At 46.5% G+C, this 20,223-nt stretch overlaps 2 protein-coding genes across 2 annotated transcripts; both read right to left on the minus strand.

Annotated features, from left to right (window-relative positions):
• Positions 1-10,536: 10,536 nt before the first annotated feature.
• LOC117833631 (3-aminomethylindole N-methyltransferase) lies at positions 10,537-12,284 on the minus strand. Its single transcript, XM_034713202.2, has 3 exons — positions 11,483-12,284; positions 11,331-11,395; positions 10,537-10,977 (listed from the first exon to the last, which is right to left on the minus strand). The coding sequence occupies exons 1-3, from the start codon at positions 12,234-12,236 to the stop codon at positions 10,678-10,680; spliced, it is 1,119 nt and encodes a 372-aa protein (XP_034569093.1). The 5' UTR covers positions 12,237-12,284; the 3' UTR covers positions 10,537-10,677.
• A 1,380-nt stretch (positions 12,285-13,664) lies between these two features.
• LOC117834741 (tyrosine decarboxylase) lies at positions 13,665-15,668 on the minus strand. Its single transcript, XM_034714268.2, has one exon. It carries the CDS (start codon positions 15,472-15,474, stop codon positions 13,879-13,881), a length of 1,596 nt encoding a protein of 531 aa, XP_034570159.1. The 5' UTR covers positions 15,475-15,668; the 3' UTR covers positions 13,665-13,878.
• Positions 15,669-20,223: the final 4,555 nt, after the last annotated feature.

A 20,223-nucleotide genomic window follows, 5' to 3' on the forward strand; every position in this document is an offset into this window, starting at 1 on the left:
AAAATTTGAGGCACAACCTGGCGGGATGTAGTGGGTCCCACCTGTCGTAGGCACGCGAAAACGTGTGGCAGCGAAAACTTTTCTGGTGGTGAATACGTTTTCTCATTGTGTCTTCTATGGGTCCCACCTGTCGGGGGCACATAAGATTATGCTTTCATACAGAGAAGACGCAAATTGCAATTGTTTTCAATTTAAAAGCGAAGTGTCATTTTGATTTCAATGTTTTTTGCACTCATGTTTGGTTTCCACTATTTTGATTTTCAAAACCAACCTATCTACAATTTTATCTAAATTTGTGTAGTCATTATTCATGAATGTGAGTTGGAGGATGCATGACTATCTCACCATGTACCTATGATCCCTCAATTGAAATCCAAGGTGAAATGAACGTACCCAAGTGTGGGTTCTTTTTAAAGGTGCATCATAACAACTATATGCAAGGAGGTGTAAGGTGTGCTTAGACACAAAAACACATTGCAAAAATACAACTCCATTGGATAGACAAAACCTTGTAGTGACTACAATTTGAGCCAAATTAACCACAAACATAGTTCCAGCACTACAAGTTGAGCCAACCAGTCATGGACATCATCAGGCAAAAGAAAAAGAAAACGCTAAAGCTACGCTACTTTACAGCTGCATACAAAGAGAGAATTAGTTATCAATCCCCATTATCCTTTCGAATGCCACAATTTCATGGCATATCTTGCAATCCTCGTTGCAAAACAGCGTAGCTTGTTCCCACCCCTTAACCTTGCCGCAGTTGCCTCCAGCATATGGGAAGTCGCCGTGAACTGGTGCCGGTGGAAGCGGATCACCATGCCCACGCCACGTAACTCTGTTGACTAGGTAGGCGGCCTCCTCGCTGCAGACCCGGTAGCCATCGTTGCGCAGCTTCTTTGGGCTTGTGCTCCCGCTCGCTGCCAAACCATCCTCGCATTCAACGCGGCGGATGTACATCTTCGCGATGTCATCATCCGTGGTGCCGCCGTTGTTCCTGTACATCATCAGGGCGTACAGATAGGCCCCCACATTGTGCCCACCCACCATGGCACGGGAGAGCTCGTGGAGGGATGGCTGGGGGGCGGTGAAGAAATCTACAATCCCTTTGAGGGTGCAGGCCTTTGGGTTCCCCACACCAACCAGCAGAGCGAGGAGGGCGTAGTACCTGTCCGGCTCATTCCACTGCATATCCTCCTAGTACGTTCTGAGCAATGCCACGCACCGTTCGACGGATGGGTCGCCGCACGCACAGTGCATGACCCTGCAGACCGCCTGTAGCTTGCGGAGGTCATCCATGGGTTGGAAGGAGGTCGCAGCAACGTGGCCGGCGATGTCAATGAGCACCTCCATAGGGAGGTTTGTGAGCAATTGGCATTGCCTCCCCGATGCCATGAATGTGGAGAGGTGGAGGGTCACGAAATCTAAGGGGGAACGGTAGAAGGGGGCGACAGCGGGCTACAAGACGAGTACTTGAAAAGCTCTTTTTGCGATATGGCGAGGATACTGCGGAGAGGGGGTAGGGTACAGGAGGAGTTATAGATATTCCCCGCTGCCGGTGCCTTGGGAACTGCCGAAGAACAAGCGGAGGAGGCGAGAAGATGGGAGACTAGGCGGCATCACCTTTTCTCGGGTATGGCATGTGACCGCTGGAACAGGCCCCACAATAACTTCCGTCCCATCCCATCCCACTGCAGCACGACTACGACTGACATTACACCAAGACGCAGGCCTAGTACTAAAAAACTCTGTTGACTACAACTGACATTACATGGTGATGCAGCAAAAGATGACACGCCCCGAGATGGTAGATGGTGGACATGACACATCAGTCTTAATTATGAAGATAGCTTTCGCATCCTTTCGTACCTACCATATAATATATATGTCGGTGCTCCTCTTTGCGCTTCTTCCGCTTAGCCCTGCGCCAGCGCCGTTCCGCGTCCATCACGAGATGCTGCTCGGTCTCCTCCTCCAGACAGTGGCGCTCCATCTCCTCGTGGTGGCGCTCCTCCTCCTTGGAGATCTCGAGGACATGCTTCATGATGCTGTCGTTGGTCTCCATCTGCATGATGGAGCGGAGGCGCTGGTCCTCCTCATCCTTCTGAGTCATCTTCAATGAGTTGAAGATGACCTCCTCCACCGGAAGAGGTTTCGGTTCCTCCTCCGATGCGGTCTCATGATCCGGATCGTCCTCAAGGTTCACCTCGAGGTCCAACTCGGATGACGGCATCGGCGGAGGTGTCGGGGGGCGACGTGAGGATGACGGGTTTAGCATCACCCATGTTGTCTTCAAGCGGCAAGGCATTGTGGTGGCGGGTTGAGGGGCGACGTGTGCATGGGAAGGGTGCTTGGCTTCTTGACGTGCGGTGGTGCAATGGTGGCCGACAGTGCATGCATGGGGGCCGTGCTTATATAGGTGTGTGGGTGGGTGGAACTGACGATGCATTAAGCGCACCCCTCGGAAGACGGGACGCCTGTGTTGGGAACCGTCGCGAGCAACCTATGGACTCCTGGGTAAATGTGGCGTCTCTTCTTGGGGAACTGAAGGGCTGCGACCAGTCGAAGGAATGGGTAAAACGGTGGCTCTTCATTGGAACTGCGCGACCAGCGTGGCCGGGGAGTTGAAGGGCCTACGCGCAAGGCAGGGACAGATAATCACTCCAAGGAATAAATTCCTTCAAACTTACCGAAATCACTAGCTTGGTTTATCACAAATACAAATACAAAGATAAGTGTATCTTGGTGTCATGAACCCAAACCTAGGTAAAGATGTCACGCTGCAAAAAGATGGTTTGTGCGATAAATCCTATCCTTGAGGACATCGATTACGAATTTTCACTGAAACATTGTCTTAGCTCCCACATGAAATCACCTCAACTCAAAGAAGGTGACATTGAACATGATACACCTATATGATATGTCATATATATGAAACACCTATATGATACACATTTGATCAAACAAGATTCCAACTTGCCTATTCATAAGCCCCTAGTACCTTAGACACATTTGAAAAAGGTCCATTCATTGTAGAGTAAGTAAATAGTGAAGAAAATGACAAAATGTTAATACAAGGGGTCGGGTAACAAAATGTAAATAAAACCACATGAAAGGAAAAAGTTTTCCAAGAAATTGGAAAAAAGAATCACCTTATTTGGACAACAAATGCGAAATCTAAACACAATTAACTTTTTTACAATGAATCAAAATAAAAAAAGAAGAACACCATGAACTGAACTAGAGCAGCATATGAACCCAGCGCCGACAAGTGGGTCCGCATGTCAGTCACACAACGGCCAAATACTATGTATAAGAAGGTTGAAAAGCTAGAAGTGAAACAAAACAACCAGTAACTCAATGGTGTCTACGACATTGATATGAATCGATGACCCAGGTTCGATCCCTGCCCTTCACCCTTTTTCCATTTTTTTGGCCAAAAATTGGGTTGGTGCCAACAGGTTAGATCCGCATGTCAAGAAAAAAGATCAATGAAGAACTGAGCAAGAACTGATCATGGGGTCGGCACTGACAGGTCGGACCCGCATGTCAGTCGCACGACCGAATGCGCGCGTGAGGAATCGCATATCACTGGCTCTTTGTATGAAAAGTACTCTACGCTTTTAGAAACAAAATCTACTCATTATCCCCTCCCATTCCTGGATGCGCCTCTTCTGCAGGGTGACTCGTGTCACTGCTGAGTGGGCCCAATTGCTACCAAGTCCACACATCAGTGATATCTGGCCTACATAACTGAAGGCATGGGCTCCTGCTTCCAGAGTACGCTAGGGAATGGCCCCTTCGTCTCCGCCCCCTTTCAATGCATGCACCTACTATATCAAACTAGTTGTAGTTCGTATGAATTAAGGAATTTTTATGTATGGGAGCTCTATCTCGTCTAGTTTAGCATTTGATAAAGATCATGATTCATGGTATATATAATATCTTAATGTTTTCCAGAAATCAAATGCACATTAGTTCATGAAGTAAACTTTGCAACTCCAAATTACACAAAGAAAATATATTCATCTTGTCAAGGTATATTGACTGGAGCAACAACTCCATCACCAATGTAGGTGTCATCAGAATCATCTTCGTCTTCTGATATGTCTGCACGATCTGGTTCAGGCATGGGCACCACCTTTTGAATTACAGAAGCATCGCCAGTTAACCCTTGCACGTCTGGCCTAATCCAGTTTGTCAAAGCCTCCTGCTAGTCCTTAACATTAATTTGTTCCACTCCTATGATAACTGAGTCCACATTGGTATCACCAACATTATTATCGCTGTCCTCTACTTCCGGCATGGCAAACAGGGTCCTAGGTTTCATTTTGAGGACACTGCACTATTTAGTACCTTTCTTCCCGCCTTTCACATAACACACTTGCTCTCCTTGTGTTTCTAGGATGTATGTATCATCCGAGTAGCGAAACCGAGTGGTATCAATATCGATAATCCCAAATTTATCTTTACTGTACCCTCCGGATTTGCTCTTAGTTGGTGCAGGAACATCATACCAGTCACACTTGAACAATGTGACTTCATGCTGGTTAGGAAAATCAAGGATGATGATTTTTTTAATCACTCCATACCATTCCATGCCATCATCACCCTTGACGACAACACCACTGTTCTGTGTTGATAGATTTTTCTCTACATTTGATGTCTGGAAGAAAAACCCATTGATGGAACACCTGTTCCTCACACTAACTATTTGTTTTGGACCACGAGACAGAGAATAAATCATTTCATCTGCTTTTCCCTCTACATGTAGGTTCTTGATCTACACTCAGAAATGTTTGGAAAATATGTTACGAACATATATATTCAAGTGTGATGAATAAAATTGAACAGAAATATATATGACTCACTTTACGCTCGAACTAATGTACAAATTCAACCTTGTGCCTTCTATCAACATTATGAAAGTTGGTGTTCCTCAATTCATCCATGTGCTCACTGATGAAACAATAAACTTATGTCAGTTAGATAGTGAACACAATATAAAAAAACACATAGGATTACATGTAGCTTACATTATCCATGGAGTGACCTCATCACAGTTGGATATTATGTAGTGCCTCATCCTGCGCAAGTCATCAGGAGAAGGTATCTCCATATTGTGCCTATGACTAATTTTCTTTCTAGTGAAGTCCATGCTCACAAATACACTTAGACCAGCACGTGGTTCACTAACAGTGCTCGTTTCTTGACACTTTGGCCGATTCAGCTTTGTACTAACACCTTCAAAGAACCCAGAACAAAATGTAAGGCACTCCTCCAAGATGTACCCCTCTGCTATTGAACCCTAAGGGCACGATTTGTTCCTCACATAGCCTTTGAGGGTACGTAGGTACCTCTCAACTGGATACATCCATCTATAGGAAACAGGACGAATTTAGCCTCCCAAGCAATATGAACTGGTAAGTGCATCATAATATCAAAAAATACTGGAGGGAATATCATCTCAAGCTGACAAAGGGTCTCTCCAATCGATTTGGTAAGTTCTTTCATCTCAGTTTCCTCAAGCTCCTTTGAACATACTGAACTAAAAAACCAGCTGAGCTCGATCAATGGGATCACTACTTCTTCAGGCAATATTTGGCGCACCACCAAGGGTAAAAGTTTTTGTAATATAACATGGTAGTCATGACTTTTAAGTCCAGCAACCTTAAAACCATTGACATCAACACATCTCTTGATATTTGAGGCACAAGCATCGGGCATCTTAACACCTTGAAGAAAATTGCATAGAATTTCCTTCCGATCATCACCTAACTTGTACAACGCTAGTGGCAAAGTGTATTTTCCTTTATCATCGAACAATATATGTTGATCTTGCCTTATACCCAATTCTTGCATATCGAGTCTAGCCTTCTCACCGTTCTTACTTTTACCAGCCAAATCAAGCATAGCCCCTAGCAAGCTCTCACATATATTCTTCTCAATATGCATCACATCGAGATTATGGCGTATAAGCAGATAATCCCAGTAATGAAGGTCAAAGAAAATACTTTTCTTCCTCTAGTTGTGCCATCTATTATCTTCATCGCGCTGCTTCCTCTTCCTCAAAGTAGTCACTCCAAAAGTGACTTGCTCGAAACTCTTGTACTACTCCACTACTTGTGCACCACTGAGGGGCACTGGAGTCTCACTCATTTCTACCTTGTTATTGAAGATAACCTTATTCCTCCACCACCTGTGGTTTGTAGGCAAGAAACGATGATGGCCCATGTAGCAATGCTTTGAACCATATTTTAACCACAATTAATCACTATCCTTGTGACAATAAGGACAAGCAAATCTGCCTTTTGTGCTCCAACCAGACAACATCGCATATGCAGGAAAATCATTAATTGTCCAAAGTAGCATTGCACGCAGAGTAAAAATTTCCTTTTTTTCCGCACCCCAAGTATCAAATCCATTGTCCCATAGATCTTTAAGCTCATCAATCAGAGGCTGCAAATATACATCAATGTTAATTTTTGGAGATTTAGGCCTAGGAATCAGCATTGACATCATCCAATACGATTGTTTGAAGCACAACCAAGGAGGTAGGTTATAAAGAATTAGGATCACTAGCCATGTAGTGTAAGTCACATTCAACATCCCAAATGGATTGAAGCCATCCGATGCAAGTCCCACCCTAACATTACGTGGATCACTTGCAAATGTAGTATACTTGGCATCTACATGCCTCCATGCCTTTGAGTTAGCTGGGTGCCGCACTTTCCCATCTTCAACAAATTCTTCCTTGTGCCAACGCATATGCGCCGATGTGGTCTCGTTCATATATAATCTCTGAAGTCGAGGAATAAGTAGAAAATACCTCAGTATCTTATAAGGTAAGAGCTTCTTCTTTACTCCACCAGTGCTATCACCACCACACTCTAAATATGTATCATTCCACCTACTCTCCCCACATTTTGGACATGCGTTCAACTTCTCGTAATCTTCTCCACGGAATAACACACAGTCATTAACACAAGCATGAATCTTTTGGTAGTCCAAGCCAAGGTCTCAAACTACCTTTTGAACTTTGTCCAGGGTATCTGGGACACAATGGTCCTTGGGAAGCACATGGCTGAATAATAACAGTACTTGCTCTAGAGCATTGTTGCTAATACCTAACATGCACTTAATCTGATATAGCCTCACAATAAAAGATATTTGGGTAGCCTCCTTGCAACCTAGGTACAGTTCTTTCCTAGCTTCTTCCATTAACTTGAAAAATTTCCTTACTGACTCATTTGGTTCCTCAATATTACCACCTCTAATTTCACCATGTATGGCACCACTAATTAGCAATAAAAACAGTTTAGTGGATGAGACACCATCATCATGATCACCTTCTTCACCTTCACAAATGTCTCGATCATCATCGTCCACAACAATACGTTTAGCAAATCTGCCAATATGATGCTATTTTTTATAATACGGATCAAACCCTCTAGTATTCAAGTGCAACTCAACAACTTCTTTATTTTGATATGCCATGCGACGACATCCTCTACATGGACACGGCGCAGTCTGTCCTAGAAAGGTGCCATCAAAGGCATCTTCAATGAATTTAGCAACTCTGTTTTGCCATGCAGCATCTGTATGTGACAATTCCATCCAACTACAATCCTCATGATCATGTGCCATATTGCACAAAACCCAACTAATAATTTAAGCACAGGTTTGTACTACTATATAACTCCTGAATAACCTGCTTAAAATATAGGTTCCTCCATCAGTATTATTACTATCAACAAATATTATAAAAATTGAATGAATATATATACTAATTGAAGAACTCAAGTTTGTTAGCATGCACATTAATTGCGATAGATTTGGATCGATTTTATACCTTGCATTGAGAGGATGAAATTGGACAACACCCGTGTTGTCTTGCGTCGAGAGATCGTGGAGGACTAACAAGGGGACTCATCCTTGGCACTCGGCAACTCGCGCGCTAGGGAAGGTGACAGCAGGCGGCGACCGCGCGACGAAGGCAGCATCACGCAAAGAAGGGGAGGTGTTGTGCGAAGGAGGGGAGGTGACGCTAGGAGATAGATCAGGATTAGGCCTCTCAGCTCGTGAAAGAAAGGCCTGCCATATGTGTGGGCCAAAATAAAGGCCCATCAACATAACCAAGCTGGCGGCACCCACAAACTCATCTATTACAACCATACGTTCCCCTACATTGCAACGACTATATATTATTGCAATAGCACCTTCTGTCTAGCAATGATTCGAGTGTTTGTTGTTATAACCAAGATTTCTTTTGCAACAATACCATTTTCGCTGCTATATCTAATACTAGTTGCAACAATACATATTAGCGTTGCACTATCTATGACTCATTTGCAACATTGTCTATTTTCATTGTTATAACCAAGATTTCTTTTGCAACAACACCATTTTCATTGTAATAACCAAGATTTCTTTTGCAACAACACCGTGTTCATTGTTATATCTAAAACTCTTTTGCAACGCACGATAGTACTTTTCACAATGTGTTATAATCGTTGTAATATGGACAACTATTGCCACCACTATAAAATAGCATGGCAATAATGTCATAGTGAAAGAAATGTAGATAGATTTGTGTTGGTCGGTGATAATGTCAGCCGCCAGATAAAAAAATTCTGTGAACACAACGGGTAGTGAAAAGTAGCGCGCTTGAGCAGTCGTGCCTCTCCTTATCTCCTCCTCCTCTCTCTGCCTCTTCCTTATCTCTTTTACTGCTGCTCTCCCATTTCACATCTCTCTCCCTTAACTCTCCAACGGCTGGCGTGTCCGGGCGGTGGTAATAGCGGCCGGTGGGAGCGGCGGTCGGCGTGGCCGAGCCGCGGAAATGGAGGCCACGGGAGCGGGAGCGGGCCCATGCAGGTCTGAGACAGCTCCGGTGGTGCAGCCAGCGGAGGCACAATGCAGCTACAGAGGCTCAGTGCTACGTCCAGCAGCAGCCCAAGATGGCGCTGCCAGTGCTAAGATGTGTGCATGAAGGTCGACTCCTCTTTTGTCAAGATGAGATCCCCAAGTACGATGTGTTTTGTTAGTTGCCTCTTCCTCACGTGATGTGTAGTGAATTTAGATCCACAGGTTCAATTCAGGGAGGATTGATATGCTTAGGATCTGTTTATTTTTCAACAACTTTCAACTTTCTTCATCCTCAGATAAAATCGACGTGCTGCTCCGATCAGGATGGTAGCTTGTGTGGGTGACCTGCGGGGGATGGTGTCGGTGTTTTAGACCGGCAACCCACCTAGGCGTACCCTAGGTGGTCTTTTATGCGGTATGGGTCGTCCAGAATCAAGGAATCAATGGTGACGCAGGGAACACGATTTAGATAGGTTCGGGCCGCTAGATCGCGTAATACCCTACGTCCTGTGTGTTGGTTTGTATTGATGTATGATCTGGTCCTGAGGGATCTGTCTTGAGGGGGGTCCCTGCCCGGCCTTATATACCCGGGAGGGCAGGGTTACAAGTCTGAGTCCTAGTTGGGTACTATTATAGAGTTCTACTCGGTAGCGTCTGAGTAGTTTTCCATAAACATACAAGACTAGTCCGAGTAGGATATGCCTATCCTTGTTCTGATCACGTCCGAGTACGTCCCTTAGTGGGCCGTCCAAGGCCTACTCATGGGTCTGGGGAGTAGTCCCGAACAGGACAGCTTGCCAGAAACTGCGGGATGACGATGCAGCCGGAGTCAACCATAGCACAGGGATGGAGGATATGGACTTTCTAGGACGGCGTGAGCATGGCAGCTCACGGGCTAGCAGCGTGAGGCGACACGTGCTGCGGCACGGCCATGTACGGATGCGGCCGCACGAGCGGCTGCAGCTAGATTTTTTTGTTTCCAAAATATCTTTACTGGTGGGCTACCAGCACAGGGCGTATCTGTGTTGGCGGATGGACACCCGCCAGCGTAAATGGTGATTTCTGCTAATAGCTTAAACTGGATTTAGCCGCCACTACAAAACTTTTTTAGCCTAGTGTCCCCTGTGCCCCATCCTCATCTTCTTCCTCTCCGCCGAGCATCTATGCCCATGTCATCATCTTCCTCTCAAGCAAGCTACACCGCCCCACCCTCCAGCACCGTCTCCGGCGGCTTTCACCGCCGGATGCGCCGCGCGCTCACCTAGCAAAGCTAGGAATGTTACCTTGCTGTCCCCGACCCAGCTCCGCCCACCGGTTATCCCCCACCGCCCTAGTCGGTGACGCCATAACCGCCGCGCCTGACCGCCCGTAAGCAACCCCCAAACACCAAACCCGAACCCTAACGGCACCGAAGCGCCTCCGGAGCCACACCTTCTTCTTCCCCATTGACCTTTCCTTTTTTAAAGCAGTAGTTTGTTCATTATGTGGGTAGGATTTCACAAATTGGGAGGCTCTCGCGGTAAGCACTGATGGACTGCCAGTTAATTATTTCCAAATATTGGGAGTGATTTTCTTTTTCACCTTTAGTGATAACACATCACTATCGATTCCTAGTGAAACCGGTAGTGATGTGTTAATATGAGCTAGTTCTCTAGTAGTGACACGTGGTGAGCTTTTGTTTCATTGTTCATAGATCGAATCACCATAATGACAGACACAAATGGGCATACAAACAGATCATGCTGACGCACGCACGCGAGCCATCAGCTCTTTATTCAATACCATGCTGGCAATGGCATGTTGGACTTTCTACTTGGTGAACTCGATCGCATAAAAGTTCAAGAATATGTAGGTTGTCCGGACCGCACCAGTGAAGCCAGACTCCCTAGCAAGCTTGGTGAACTCCCTTTCCGTCCTCTCCTTTCCCTTGAACAGGACAAACATACACATATCCAAGGTGAACGCATCCCTTGCAGCTGGAGATTTCGCGTCTGGAGTTTCAGGAAGGAGGCCGTCTATAACGATCACCTTCCCGCCTTCCGGGAGTGCTTTGTAGCAGTTCTTCAGGATCTTGAGACATTGTTCATCGGTCTGCATAAGGAGGATCCACTGCACATGCATATATTAATTAGTAATGTTGCTTTTACTTCCATTTTTTCTTAAAAAAGACAATCGCAACATTACAAACATTTGGGGGCCCGATGGGATATACGTTGTTTATTAAGTGCGTCTGTACTTTTCTAGAAAACTATAAGTTAAAATCTGTCAATTATTCACTACAATTATGGGTTATGATTAAACTGTGTTATTAGTTTAGAAAGCTGCAACTTCAGATTCTTGGGCTCTAGGCCAATCAAAAGAGGCAGTAGCTATTTTTTTTGTTTAGTATTTACTGCCAAATTAACGACAGAGTTCCTTGGTTTTCTTCTTAGTTTTTTTTCCTGCTTTTATGATTGACAGACCTGCAAAAGAACTGCATCTCCAAAGGGTACGCTCTCATACATATTTCCGGCAACATGTTCCACACCTGTAACGCAAAAACGTTAGGACGGTAACATACCTAGTACTATTTGTAATCAGCAAGTTAACATAAGTGTCAGGCTCAGGCACATACCTGGAAGAGACGGAGCCTGAGATATAACATGAGGAAGATCGAAGTTGATGCCCTTGATATGCTTGTACCGGGAAGTGATCATCTCCAGGGTATTGCCCGTGCCACCGCCAACATCAACAAGCTGCCGAACATCATCGAATCCTCTGAAATACTCGACCATCTTGGTGACCAGTATCACCGAGTGCTCAGCCATGGCGTGGTCGAACATCGTGCCCAGCCGCTGGTTCTTCCCCAAGTAGTCGAAGAAAGGCATCCCTTGGGTCCTTTCGAACGGCGACGACGGGTCACCGGAAACCACCGTGTCGGCTATGTGATGCCAGGGCAACACATGGTCCGGGTCGCCGAGGAACACGGCGAAAGGGCCCAGCGACCCCTTGCCGTCGTTCTTGGTGAGCCACCGGCACAACGGCGCCGGCGTGTACCGACGTCGAACTGCTCCGCCGAGGCCGGTCATCTCAGTGGAACACCTCACCACGTTGAAGCACGCGAGGTAGACAAGGATCCTGTCCACCGAGGCGGTGGCCTCGGCCTTGTCCGCGGCCTTGATTTGCTCGGCGAGCTCGCCGGCGGTCAGAGCGGTGGGAGCCGCGCAGAGCGCGTCGAGGAGGCCGAGCTGGATGGCCGCCCTGAGGACCAGGGAGTTGTTGTATGCGAACATGAGTTCTTGCGCCTGCAAGCAGACCTGGTCCTCCTCATCTGGAGCACCATTAGAAATATGAGTTTTCTTGCCAGGGAAAGGGGCAGTGTTTTCCATGGCTCCAACACTTCAGTTAGATGCTGGATCTATGGTACCGATAACTCCGAGTGTTTGCATATATATACACATAGAGAGAGCTGAGGTGTCCCATTGAGAGAGAGAGAAAGGGGAGAGCAACTACTTCAAAAAGAAATCTACGATGCTAATTAGGCCCGAAAAGGAATGGAGGAGACAGCCCCTACCTTTCACGTGGCCATAGTTGACCCATGCTGGTGTATTGTCTAGTGGATGGAAAGGACTTTTACCTGAAAATTAGTTCTGCCTCCAACTAAGTTCTGCCTCCAACTAGACGTCTAAACTTTATGCAGGGCTAAAGTTTTGTTTTAGTCCATCCAAACAGATCCTAAATATCCTACAAGTCCCCCATAATCGCCTTGGGGAGGGGATTAACCAAACAAAGTTTTTGGTAGATTTATTCACGAAGGATTTCCCGTAATGGAAGATGTTGTGATTTGTGCATTCCTCTCATGGATACTTCGTTTTTTTTTTTGAGGATACTGTGGATAGTTCCCATGTTAGAGAAAACATGCAAATGAAATTTATCCATGCAGGAACTTCAAAATTATAATATCTATTAGTGTTACAGCTACCATGCATGTATATTTGCAGACCATCTTTCATAAGGTGACTCACACTAACTAGTGGAACCTAAAAGCCAAAGCTGATAGTTAGATATAGAAAGTTAACTTCGACGAAGCAATTTGAAGATATCTTCTTCTAGCCTATCACATTACATATTTTTCAAATAAAACTGCATGAGATAGATATCCTATGTCATAACGTTGTTCTCATATAAGCTGCTTAGTATAATCATTTCCTTGATGATACCTTCCGAACTTTATTTTCTTTGTTGTTGATGATAAGTCGTTTTAGGTATCTTTGCCATCAGTTCAGGTCATCACTTGTGGTTCTTAATTTCTTCGGGAGTATGAGGTACCAGCATGCATGCTGGGAAACGATGACCTACATAGGGAATCATTGATAGCTTTCTATTTGTTGAGAGTTGTTCATTGCTGTAGTTGCCATCGATTTCGTAGCTCTTTCACTGTCTTTCTGCTTGTGGAGATGTTCGGAGTACCGACAAGTTGTACGGTTTTCATGCCTGATTTCCCGTGTAATGTGTGTGAACCATTAATTTTGCTCTAATACTACAACAATCAGTAATTGAGAAAAAATGATATATATATTTACATGTCTCATTAGGTTTGTCATAAATCAAACTTGTGCCACTTTGACAAAGTTTATAGAAAAATCCAACAATATCTACAATACCAAAACTTTTCTTTGAATCCACAATGGAATATATTTTGATAGTGCATATGTTTGGTAGTATATATAGTTGTTGTTGTATTTTTCCATAAACTTAGTCAAAGTTGGATATGTTTGACTTAAGGCAAAACTAATGTGACACGTAAAAAACCAGAGGGAGAATGTAGATATCATTTGCAGCAGCCTCAGTAAGTCACACGGTTACACAAAATGCAACTGACTTGGGTATGAAAAGTTGGAGAAGTCGTGAGGTCCAAATGTAAGGAACATGGACATATTTCTAGCACATGCATGCGCACGGAATAACACTAGTGACCTTAGCATGGTCCATCTTTGTTCCGATGTCCTTATTAGACGAGGCGTTCTTGTTTTAAGCGAGCACGCTGCTTGAAATCTCCATTTTACGAAGCAGCTCAGCACCTCGATCCTGCACGACTTTCCACGCCTCAGTGACGTGGCGCTCCTCCGTCAGCGTGCTCCCGATGGCGCACCTGAGCATGTAGATGCCACCCACCTTCGCGGAGCTCATGTATGGCCCCGAGCTGGTCACGTTCACCTCCTGCAGGAGCCTCCTGTTGATCTCGTTCGCCGCCTTCTCCCCGCCGAGCTTCTCCGGCGAGCGGAGCCGGAAGCACACCAAGGAAAACTGCCGGGTCACCACCACCTCGAACCGCTCGTCAGAGCTCACCATCCTCTCGAACTCTGCGGCCATCCGGACGTGGGCGCGGACGTGGTCGCGGAGGCCCTCGACGCCGTAGCACCGGAGCACCAGCCAGAGCTTGAGCGCCCGGAACCGGCGCGTCAGCGTCACGGACCAGTCCTTATAGTCCACGACGTCGTGCCCATCTTCGGCGCTGTCTTTGAGGATGTACTCCTGCTCCGTTCCGAGCCCGGCGACGAGCAGCGCCGGCCGTCGCACCCACAGCGCGCAGCAGTCTGTGTTGGCCAGCAGCCACTTGTGGGCATTCATGCTGAACGAGTCCACCGCCTCGGCACCATCCATGACATGGCGGAACTCCGGGCAGACGAGCGCCGACCCGGCGTACGCCGCGTCGATGTGTGTCCACGCCCCGTGCGCCGCCGCAACGTCGCATAGCTCCCTGACGGGGTCCACGGCGGCCGTCTGGGTGGTGCCGATCGTGGCGCAGAGGAACAGCGGGACCAGCCCGGCGTCCACGTCAGCGTCCATGGCGGTGCGCAGGTCCGCCGGCGAGAGCGCGAACATGTGGTCTCGACACGTGGGGATCTCACGGCAGTTGTCCCGGTGGATACCGGCGATGCGCGCCGCCTTGCGTAGCGCGAAGTGGGTCTGGTCAGAGCAGTAGACGACGAGGTCACCAATCCTCCTGCTGCCGATCTCAGCAAGCTTCCGCTCCCGGGCGGCGACGAGCACGCAGAGGATGGCCTCGCACGAGGTCCCCAGCAGCGTCCCGCCGCCGCCGCCGGGGAACAGAAGGCTCTCCGGCAGGTGTAGAGCCTTGCCGAGCCAGTCCATGACGACCATCTCGAGCTCCGTGGCGGCCGGGGACGCGGTCCAGGTGAAGGGAACGACGTTGATGCCGGCGGCGAGGGCCTCGCCGAGGGCCCCCGCCGTGCTGCTCGACGCCGGGAAGTGCGCGAAGTGGCGCGGGCTCTGCCAGTGCGTCAGACCAGGGAGGATGTGGTCGCGCACGTCACGCAGTGCCGCGGCGAACCCGTTGTCGGGGCGCCGCGGCGCCTCCGCTGGGAGCTTGTCCCGCAGGAATCCAGGGGTGACGCTGGGGCGCACGGGGTAGCTTCCCATGCCAGCATAGTAGTCGGCGATGAAGTCGATCACCTGGTGCCCGTGACGCCGGAACTCGTCGGTGTCGAGGAGGCTGGCGCTGTGTGCTGGCGGTGCCGCCGTTTCCTTCGTCACGACCCGGATGGCGACGCCGTTTAGAGAGTCGCCATTGTTCATGTGACAGATTTGCGTTGGCGGCGCCATGCGTTTACGTGCGTGTGAGAATAATAGGGAGAATGAAACAAGTAGTAGTGGCTAACTGGTGCGAGCGGCCGGCACTTCTGATGGATGCAACAATTCTGTGATTGCCATTTATAGATGTGGTACACAGGCATGTATCACGTGGAAATGTGGGGTCTGATAGGTCGTCCAAGAATCAGGCTCCTTACCCAGCTTTAGGAAGAAACTGTTCGAGCTCAATACCTCTTTCCTCCACGCACCTCTTGTGTCACTGAAAGCCCGGCCCTGAGTCCCAGGCCCCCAATTCGCTCCATCCCATTCCTACTCTGTCTGCTACACGTAACTAACTAGGCCAGGCGAAACATCGGGCGTGAGCGTGACGAGTCGGCTGCTCGCTGGCGCAGCATCGGCAGACGGCAGTTCACCATTGCCGGCCACTCTCGCGCGCACGGCCGCGGACATCCGATGGCGGCAGTCACAGAACAACACTCGACGGGAGGCACCGGCCGGCCGGCCGGCACGCACGGAATAGTTCATCTGATCCTGTTAGTCTCAGTTCTATCACCATCTCCCACGGTCGCATCGACGATTTGATGTGCCACAAATCAAACACAAAACGCACATTTATACCAGTTAAAAACACAAACATCTAGATAACAGTTTATCACACAGTAATTATTTAATTATCCCATCCTTGAGTCCACACAGGCATGCAAGTACTACACTTAACCATCGTGCTATGACAAGTAGTGTATAGCTTACATCTCCAATATTTTTTATCTATATTTTCTTCCCACATATTATAGCTCAATTTATTGTAATTTTCTAACTATATTTTATATGCACTATATGTATTCTCCACGACTGAACCATTATTTTGGCGTTGTTGCCGTCGAATGTGAAGCGGAGAATGATGTAGAGGGAAGGGCACTTTCTCCGGTAGTGTGAAGAAAGCATCAAACATAAAAAGTTCTGTCCCCGTAAGGATGACTCATCAAGGGTGACAGTGAGCAACTAGGAAGGGGACCGTGCTGACAATCTCCATGCCGTTCGTCGTCCAATGACTCATCGCTGCTATTGTCTGTTTTCCGGGCAGATTTGTTTAACTGAAATTTTGGGAACAGATCGACATTATTACTGATGACCCGGCCAAGTTTGGGAAAAGGGATTTTGCCGGAACAAAGGGGCCAGCGAGGAAGGTGGCAGATGCCTGATGGTGTGACATCCCTTGCCCCCCGTTGCGGACGTTTCCTGCACGTGTATGTTCTGGAACCCCATATTAGTATGTTTATATGAATTAGATCAACCGATTTGAGGTGCTTTCCTCCAGGTCGCCTATGCTTTGTTAATTGTTTGATATCACACTAGCAGTCACATTACTGACTACACTGACGTCGTCTTTCCGAGTATCCGGCCGTTGCAGATTATAAGAGCTGATTGGATCCAATATTGCTAAAGGAAAATACATGTATTTCCATTTAATGTTTCTCTTGTACAATGGTTAAAGTTAGTTTTATCTGGTAATTGAAGAATCAAATTAAGTAGAGGTCCCAAAGAGCTTATTGTTATTCAAATGGCATGTATTTCTTTGTCCATTTTTTCATAGATCCATAAATCACACTATTTTTTATTTGCTAACAGCGTGTTTGGTTTGCCAACCAACCCGGTTCGGAACAATTCGATCTTAATTATAAAGCGAGTCAGATCGTTTGGTTTGAGCTATGGCATGAATCGGTATATCGCTGAGCGATTCCGTTCCCTAACAAACAGGTAACACAGTCAACACTTGTTCCAATGGAAACCACCGGCTGGTATAAGTGACGGACTATACCAGCTGATGGTTTCTAGATAATCTAGCTTATTTAGTTGTTTGGTTAAAGGGAATCATGTCATGGTGAATCAAATGAAATCGGGATGAAGCTACTTCTCAAACCAAACAAGCTAGTTTATGTGTTTGGAAGAGGTTTTCTTTAGCTTTGCCATTATACATAGCTGGAAATGGTATTATTGGAAATAAATTCCTACTCCAGTACCGACTGGGATTATCCCTACTCCACTAGGGATTATCTTTTAGTGCTATTTAACTAGTATTTTCATACTTAATCTTATACTAACCCACCACTTGGCACTTGAAATAACCTCATTATTGTATACGTGTTGCTGATAGATCCCTAGTATTCGCAAGGAAGGAAGAAGACAGACTCCTACTAGGAATCCTGTAATCCTACTAGGACTCATACCCTATAATCCTACTAGGACTCCTACATTGTAACCAACTGGTAATCCTACCACCTGGAGTATATAAAAGACGGCAAGACGCAAAACGTAATATACTCCACCAAACAGTACTCCTACTCGGCAGGACTATAACCAACACCAAACAACACCCAAGCGCAAGGAGATCCACACTAAGGTGGGTCAAGTTCGTCCATGAATTAAGCTAAGTCACTTTTTTAATTATTTCATATAAATTTTTCTGGCTTGTTTTCCACATGATAGGCAACGCGCCAAGTACTTATTTGTGTATGCGTCTCAATGGAAATTACCCTCCAAAGCTACACTTTGCCGACTACTCCTAGGGTATGTTGACCGATAGCCACGAGCTTGGTACACTGAATTATGGGGGCTATAGCCACGGGTTTGGTGCACTGTGTTTTGCAGGCTCCACCACCAGCTTGGTACATCGAACTGCGGAGTGCTGGAGGCTCACAACGGCTACACCCTATGGACGCACCAATTCTTTGCACGGCACCACACGCTCTCCTCACCAAAAGGCAGAAAAGTCTCAACAACTTCTTTACGCATAATCGCACAGTCTTTTTGTTGCAATGTCGACTACTTATTTCTACTGTCTTCTCTTAGTGGTCACTAATATACTCAAGTTGTACACGCATTAATTCGTGAAAGCCTCGGATCTTTTGTTATGCCTAAATGCTAGGACATGTACACGAGTCAAAGATCTCAGATGCGTAGCAGTAGTGCCAGTACGCGTACACGAGATAAAGATCTCATACGCAGTGGCAATGGATAAACAAGGACTAAGAGCCTAAACGTAACAGGCTAACTACTTGGGAGAAATATGGCTGAAACAAGAGCATGACACACAATATTTACATTCATTAATGAATAAATTTTGGTAGTTTCCTCAAAGTTCTACAAATATGCTACATAATGGATGCATCTCTTTTTGCAGGTCAAGCATCAGCGACAACTTTCTAGGACACTCAGCATACCTTCAGTAGCTCCACTAGCTCCTAGGCTCGGGGGCTAAGCACCAATTACTACTCGGAATATTTCTAATGGCTAAGCTAGCTTCCAAGCTTGGTGACTAAGCGCCAAATAACTACTCGACGTTGCTCCTATGGCTCACCTGGCGCATAAGCTCGGGGGCTCATGCTTAATCTTATACTAACCCGCCACTTGGCACTTGAAATAACCCCATTATTGCATATGTGTTAGGTATACATCACTAGTATCCGCAAGGAAGGAAGAAGACAGACTCCTACTAGGATTTCCTTGTAATCCTACTAGGACTCTTACCTTGTAACCGACTACTAATCCTCCCACCTAGAGTATATAAAGGAGGGCAAGGTGCAAGGCACAATATACTCTACCAAACAGGACTCCTACTCGGCAGGACCATAACCAACACCAAACAACACCCAAGCGCAAGGCGCAATATACTCCGCCAAATAGGATGTAGGGTAATACACTATTATGGTGGCTCGAACCTGTATAAATCGGTGTCTTGTGTCCTTGCTTTTACCTTCGAGTTCCAGGTCCGCAATCCCCACCCAACCAATCTACTACCTCGGGATACCCCTTCGTAGGTTGCCAGGTATAAAACACCGACAATGCGTGTTGTATTTTGAAGTATATTCCATTATAATAGGAAATACGACGTAATCAAGGGGGTTTGCATAAAGAGTTTAATAGATATTTGGACATGAGTCATCAAGGGAAGCTAGTAGGAGGAAGGAGAGGACCAGGAGGGCTAGAAAGGGCCAGGCCGATCGGCTGCCCCATTCTTGGACCCAATCGGTCTCCTGTTTCTTCAGCGTTACATCCTCGACATCTCTAGGGTTTTTCCATTGACCATGGACCCAGAGCCACCGCCTATTGGAGACTATAAAGACCCTATCATGGATTACTTGAAAGCGAGTGGGGGAGAGAGAGACATATGAGAAAATACCACGTAAACACCATCCATCGCCACCACAAAGTGGAAAAACGGAGAGAAGATTGGATCTACAAGAAACCATGAGAAGCAGAGGATAAGAGGAGGGGAAATCCTCCCAAGCTGATCAGCCTGGGGCTTTCCTACCCCTATCGACATCGTCTTCGGTCTAGTTGATCTACGGGGTGTCCTTTACCTAGAATTGTGTCGACATGTGTGAGATCATGGCAGTAAAGTCTCTCTTTGTCCTTCAAGTTCTATGGAGATCTTGATTTGTAATCATTGAACCTTTTGTTTAAAATTTGTTTGTTATCAATCATATCTTGATGATTCTCTTTCATATAATGGCTAGACAGCGTTACTTTGGGTTGCCTATTTGCTTACCTAGAACGATCATCATGCCATGTTCTTATCGTCCAATAATTGAGTACCCTCGTGTAGTGACAACGTGCGAGAGGGAAAGTTTTGGGCATGGTTCACGTCCACTCACAATAACACTTAGATCTAGTTCTTTCATGTATGGCGATTGCATCTACAAGTGATCCTAGATCCTTAGGATAAGATTTTTATCTATCTTATTTACATCCATACTCTTT

Source organism: Setaria viridis, chromosome 8 (assembly GCF_005286985.2).
Source record: "Setaria viridis chromosome 8, Setaria_viridis_v4.0, whole genome shotgun sequence".
NCBI classification, from domain to species: domain Eukaryota; kingdom Viridiplantae; phylum Streptophyta; class Magnoliopsida; order Poales; family Poaceae; genus Setaria; species Setaria viridis.